This window comes from Diadema setosum, chromosome 15 (genome assembly GCF_964275005.1).
Source record: "Diadema setosum chromosome 15, eeDiaSeto1, whole genome shotgun sequence".
Lineage (NCBI taxonomy): Eukaryota > Metazoa > Echinodermata > Echinoidea > Diadematoida > Diadematidae > Diadema > Diadema setosum.
In genome coordinates, this window is record NC_092699.1 from 14,131,764 (window position 1) to 14,138,303 (window position 6,540).

At 35.1% G+C, this 6,540-nt stretch overlaps 1 protein-coding gene across 1 annotated transcript; it reads right to left on the reverse strand.

The window, feature by feature from the left end:
- Positions 1-379: 379 nt before the first annotated feature.
- LOC140239010 (echinoidin-like) lies at positions 380-5,705 on the reverse strand. Its single transcript, XM_072318908.1, has 3 exons — positions 5,552-5,705; positions 1,903-2,080; positions 380-637 (listed from the first exon to the last, which is right to left on the reverse strand). The coding sequence occupies exons 1-3, from the start codon at positions 5,680-5,682 to the stop codon at positions 380-382; spliced, it is 567 nt and encodes a 188-aa protein (XP_072175009.1). The 5' UTR covers positions 5,683-5,705.
- Between the last annotated feature and the right edge of the window lie 835 nt (positions 5,706-6,540).

The following is a 6,540-nucleotide window of genomic DNA, read 5'->3' on the forward strand; positions in this document are numbered from 1 at the left end:
CATTTTTATCCGTGGTGAAAATGTCATGAATGAAATGAAATAAAATAAAGTTTCGATTTTTTTACTGATTTTTTCCCCCTTGTCCTCTACTTTGGACACTGAAACACACACACACAATTTAATCACCTCCGCAAATAAAAAAAGGGAGTAGCTACCTGCTGTTTGGTAGTTTTTTCTTTTTTGTTGTGACTGAGAAATTTTGCATCATTTAAAACATTACGGCGATCTATTTTTTTTTTTGATAGTCAAATTCATAATATCCATACCTGCGATAGAGTGCATAACTTCTTCGCGCCACGTGCAGAGCATGCAATGTTCTGAGGAGAGATTCTGATTTCATCTCCTAAAACAGCACCTCCTTCGTTATAAAGCCCAGAAATTAAAGCCATTGCCCTAGCTTGCAGACAAAACCTCCAATAAGCCATTCGTTATTCACGGTAGAAGGGTTACACTGCAAATCGTTCCACCTGTAGTCCCTAGCCACGTCATATTCCACGCAGTGTTGTTCATTATTATAGTTGTTTGGTCGGTCCGTGTACCAGAAGGTGTAATTGACATCCGAACCGTCACTCCATTCAAAGGAACCCTCAGACTCCAAATCATTCAGTCCAATCCAGACCATTTGTCGACCGGAGAACTGTTGATTTCAGGTTAAAAGAAGAGAAAGTAAATAAATTAAGAGATTAGCTTTATTGCATATTACAAATACATTTTGGGAGAATTAAAAATTCTGTCTTTTTGTGCATGGTACATATTTTGTGTTATCACAATGTATTACTTCTTTAAAAGGCATGAAGATAAACTTTGAAACTGAAAATGAAAAATGCACCATACGCACAGGGATGTCACATTTCTTTTAACGAGCCCTTTTGTCTTCCTCTAAGATGTAAAAAAAAAAGGCGATACATGTACTTTCGAACACAAACAGAAACACACACATATCTGCGTATGCATTCAAGTTTACGCACGCGAAGTTGAGAACAAATACCAGTCTAGCGGACCTGCGGAAAGCCAGGACTCATGTTAAATAAAATTTTATATTATGTTTGAGAGTAAATGAATCAAAACAGTTCTTCACCGAAAGTTACAGCGATTTTGTGTGTGTGCGCGTGTGTTTGTGTGTGTGTGTGTGTGTGTGTGTGCATGGGATGTCAAAAGTACGGTCATTTGATTTTTAAATGAACTCAGTCACAAATAATTGTAGAAAACGTTCCATGATAAATATTTGTAATTACTTAAAAATTGCTATTAAAATGATACTTAATTTGGACAGTGTTAGATTTTCAAGTTCTAATTTCTAGTTTCTTCTGATTTTGTATTATTAACAAACTGTCTCATTTCTTTTTCTCCCATACTCTTTTTTCGCAGAATGCATGTGTGTGTGTTATTATTACCATTTTTTTAGTAAATCATAGACAGGAGATTACTGTTATTATTTTGTCCTAGTGTCTTTATTCATATTATGCATGTTCAAATTTACTCACTACGTTGTATACTATGTTAAAAAAATAATTGAAGTCAATGTTATACTACAGACATGTTTTAATGTCAGCCTGTCATAACATGGACCTAGATATTAAATTAAAACAAATATTTCCAAAACATATGAATCACAATAAATCTTATGAGGAGTCATTCACAACTTATCCAAAAGTTCGTTGTGATCTCATTTCTGTATACAAAGTTTGAATTCCCTTCTTCTTTGTCTATCTTTTGTTAATTTTGTTACTGCTTGATTTATTCAAAATTAATTTCACCAGCATTTCCCACAAAAGTAATTCACCCGCTGAAAACGAGTCCCGACTACATCTATGGGAAATGCGTGCTGTAGCAAAATCAGTCCGTCCTCAACGGGTTAGAGGCGAAATGAGATGTAAAGTTTGTCATTGAAGGTATACGTACCCGTTTGTTTCGTATGGATTCGAAGAGAGTGATGAGGAAATCCATCTCCTCCTGGGAGTGAATGGACACAAGGTGACCTAGCTGACCGGTGGTGGCGTCCTCGTCCCAGCATGGCTTCGTAAATGACTGGCATTGTCTTTCGGCCTCCTGCCACGTCACACTTTCCGCTGAAAAGTACCTATAGCAGAAGTCAAGCACCTACATTTGTAATCATATCACCAGGTGTATGGAAAGTGATTAACGTCTTACTCGAATGAATTGATAAATCTGAATTTCATTAAATCAACACTTAAACTCTGTTAGAATATAGAAAAATTCAAATTTGAGTCTGAAAAGAAAAAATCAAGCATCAAACTGCAGCGAATAAAAGACTTCCAGAAATTCTGCAACCGAATTAATTAGCATATGTATGACTGTAATTTTTTTTTGACCTCCTGCCACTTGACACTTGCTGGTAAAAAATATTTACAACACCGTAAAAGCGCTTCAGCACATTAGCAGGTAGGTATAAAAAGTTTCTTACTCATTTTTCGTGTAGGCTTTCTATAAGAATTGATATTATATTATGTGCATCGAGCGCAAAGTTATGACGTTCTCAGTTAATTCAGCAGGCCACTGGATTTGTATATTCAAACTTGTAGGTATTTTCTTGCTTTTAGGACCTTTAAGAAGAAGGAAAAAAAAAACTTTTTTTTGCCTCCTCCCCCACCCCCCTCGCCATACTCAATGCATTACGCTGATGTGATAGAATTTATCCAGTGATTTTTGTTTTGTTTTGTTTTGTTTTGTTTTGTTTTGTTTTTTGAGGGGGTAATCTTCCAGTGTTTTCTGTTTTTATTTTTTTTACCCTGATGAGATTATCATCTTTCCCACCCCCCCCCCCCCAAGAAAATGATACATTCGTCTGACTAGCCTTTGCTATAGTTATAAGGGTAAGTTTCGCCGGATAATTTCAATAAATAAGCACAAACTAAAAAAAAAAAATAGATTGAAATAATACAGATTATAGCGGAAACATTAATTTACAAATATCACTAATAAATTTCACGAATTACAAACTCCCAATAATTTTGCAACAGAAATAAGCAATTGTATCGATTACCAAGATATGACTTGAATGAACTAGAAGACTTTATTCTACCCTTGAAATATTGACAATACATAGTGAAATTATTGCGGATTGTACTCTTTTAACTCTAAAATGCTTCTCAAAGGTAAAGATTACGCATTAACCAATAATTACCCAATCCGAAAGAAAAATACATTGATATTCAAGTGCTAAATGAACAAAATATTATGCACATAATACTGTGCTAGATGACAAATGTTAACTTTTCGTAATGTACAAGTATTCTTTTTTTTCAATACCCTGGCATTGATAACAGAAGTATTTAAAGAAGAACATGCATTGAAGTATTTGTTCTGCACAATATCATAACCAAAATCCGTACACGATTTTAACATTTCCTCCGAAATACGATTAATTTCATGTTGTTAAAATAAAAAAACCACTTCGTTGGTCTCCACATCCACACTCTCTAGAGGAGCAGTTTGGAGAATGGAACATCAAAGTCAGTGGACTGTAAAGCATACACCCAGCTAACAATTACACGTTTCCTGAATGGTCTTTAAGCATTTCTAAGGTCGTTGTTTGGACATTTTGGCAATACGTTTTCAGAACGTCCTATTGTGGAACGTTTTCGACTTATTTTAAACGTTTCAAATGGACGTTGAATAAATCATAATAAAACGTTTAAAAACAATTCAAAAATTTCACAATTTTTCACTTTCTTCTGAAAACGTTTTTGACGTTAAAGAAGTTAGAAAACCTTTAAAAAGTATTCGAAACTTTCTGGTGGACGTTTTGTGAAAATCTTACAAACTTTTTTTTTTAAGTATTTAGGTAAATGTTTTAAATAACTTTTTTAAGTATTTGTAAAAAAAAAACTCTTATACGTTAAGAAAACCTTTCATGTCCCTCTAAAACGTTTATCCCTGTAGAATGTCCAGAAAAAAAAAAAAAAACTTTCAAAAACGTTTTAAGAATTCTTAGTCTCTGTCTCTGTCTATAATTTCCTATAAACGTTTTAAATGGGTATAATAAAGGATCGCCTGGGCATACTATCTATTAATGAGATTATAGGTAGGGGCACAATCTTGAATAATGTACCCTAATCCTGATTCTATATAATCCTATCCTACCTGTTCCTGATGTCCTACCACTTATACCTACTACATTATATTTGTAACTCATTTATCTGTATAATATTCGGCAAAAATGTTGTAATGTGTGAAGATACGGTTATACTATGATTACATCACACAACTTAATTAAGCCTATTAAAATAGGAAAATACCTCTTCATAACCATCGATAACACTATTTAACGTACAAAAGTACACTTTTATTACAGTTACAAAATTTGAACCGAGCATAATACTTATGATTTCAGTGTCTTTTATCTATTTCTACCAGTTTTCAAATATTTTCTTACGAAAATATTCATAAATTATGGCCTATATGAATATTTATTGAAACATCCGATAGCGTTTACAAACGTTTTGTAAAGAACGTTTCATTTTGTAACGTCCGTTGACGCTTTAAAAACGTTTCCCAAAACCTGTACTTTGCGGTAAATGCATGGGCAAAATTTGACGTTACACGTACGCTTAAAACGTGTTACGTTAACGTTTAACACAAATCATGAAGAGATTCCGCTCAAATAGAAATACTTATTGGTACCCTTTTTGAAGCGTTTCATGCTTAGTTTAGATTACAGTGTAAACTTGAAAACAATTTCGGGGAAAGAATGCCCTTTTCTTCTTAACTTTTGGTTCATCAATGTCTTTCCCCCCTCTTATTTCTTTCCTGCCCAATTTACTGCATTAGTTTGGCTCAGAACTATTTCTTAATTTAGAGGAAAACCCCGTCTTAATTTTGTTATCTGCACTCACTTGTCCTACTCTGTCACTTAAAGTACGTCAAGGCACAATACCAAGTGATGTTACATAAGACTCTTTATCTACGTTAACAGGACTACATGAATATCAAGCTCTACCGTTATACCCTTCTGTTCGTTTGTTGCACTGTTTACTTTGAGTTTATCAATGAAATAAAAATCTTTGCAGTCACTACCAAGAAAAATTCAGATTGTACTCCTTTTGTATTATTACAAAGACGATCACGATAATTTATGTCGAAAGTTTGGTTAATATCTTGACGATGCAGAATGGGAACTGAAGTGGAGCTTCCAAATTCAGTACAAGAATCGGGTCATTATTTGATTAAATTCTCCAGCATGTCATCGAACCCCTTAACCTTACCCCTGGTAAAATAAGAATCATTATGCATTTGCTTCAACTCATTCTGCATAGTCTGCGTCTGGTTATTCTCCTCCTCTGCCCCCAAAACAAGCAAAAAAAAAAAAAATACCCTAAAAACAGCAACAACAATACAACACATTCACATACACAAACATAAAATCAAACAAGCACACCAAGAGACAAAATACTAATGCAGGGTTGCAGAAATTTTTCAAGTAGGGTGTGCTGCTTTACCATTGAATACAAAGAATTTGCCACTTTTTTAATCTAATGAAAGACCCACAACTATGACACTAAAAATGGAAATCAAAGAATAAACCTGTTACCTGTAGCACACACCTTGGAAACCAGTCCACAGCGGAGGGCAGCCGCACGCCCCTGCACTGGAGCCCGGGAGGTTCGGCAAAATCAAACCGACAGTGACGGCAAAGCAAAGTAGAAACAGTTTTCGAGACATGACTGCAGGTATACGAACTTACAAATAAATTGCTGAAGTTCTGAATAATTTGCCTTGTTATCAACAATGATATGCTTCTCCTTCCTCTCCTATGTCACAATGAGCCAGATTTGCTGGAGTGGATATCTAGAGTTCTGTGTGCGTCGGAACACGCGCAGGTCCAGACTGAACGCTCCCGATTCAAACAGTGTCCTAATATTTTTGCTAAAACAATATGCCGCTTAATCAGGAACTTACAAAAAAGACACCATCACAGACACGTACTGTAATAAGTTACCGATATGTCTCTAGCAGAAATGCCTGTTGATCCTCGTGGCCAGAAACACATCATTGGCTAACTGCCTTTATCGTAACTCGCCATATCAAAAGAGATTGGCCAGCTGCCTGTTTGGGTCCTTTCGACGTGAAGTTTGATTGGCTAACTGCCTGTACTGGTCGGGTTGCTTGCGATGTGACTATTGATAAACTTATATTCGGAATCTTTGTTGTGAATTGTGTGTATAGTTGAACAAAACAAAAAAAAATATAACGAAAAGGAACACAAGGAAATCAAAGTTAATTGAAGTTAGGAAAAAATATAGACGGAAGCATTCAAATATAAGAATAACAAAGTGAACACGTAGAGAACAGTAAAGATTATTCTTTGTCGTGGGTTCAAAAGAAGAATAGATTTCAGTCCTTATCCTGGCAGTGTCAACTTGAATATTAATGAAGCCGATCCTCATCACGATATATATGTGTGAGATTAATTCTACTCCATTTTATGATTATTGCGTTGGTTCAATGATCACGAGCGCATGCAGTGGTATACACTTATGCCATGCACTCTTTCGAAATTACTTGATTTGAGCGTCTTGC

Coding starts and splice junctions, on each gene's coding strand:
- LOC140239010 (XM_072318908.1), bottom strand. CDS start 5,682: ATGTCTCGAAAACTGTTTCTACTTTGCTTTGCCGTCACTGTCGGTTTG. Junction 2,081..5,551: donor TTCCAAGGTGTGTGCTACAG/GTAACAGGTTTA, acceptor CTTCTGCTATAG/GTACTTTTCAGCGGAAAGTG. Junction 638..1,902: donor AATCCATACGAAACAAACGG/GTACGTATACCT, acceptor TGAAATCAACAG/TTCTCCGGTCGACAAATGGT.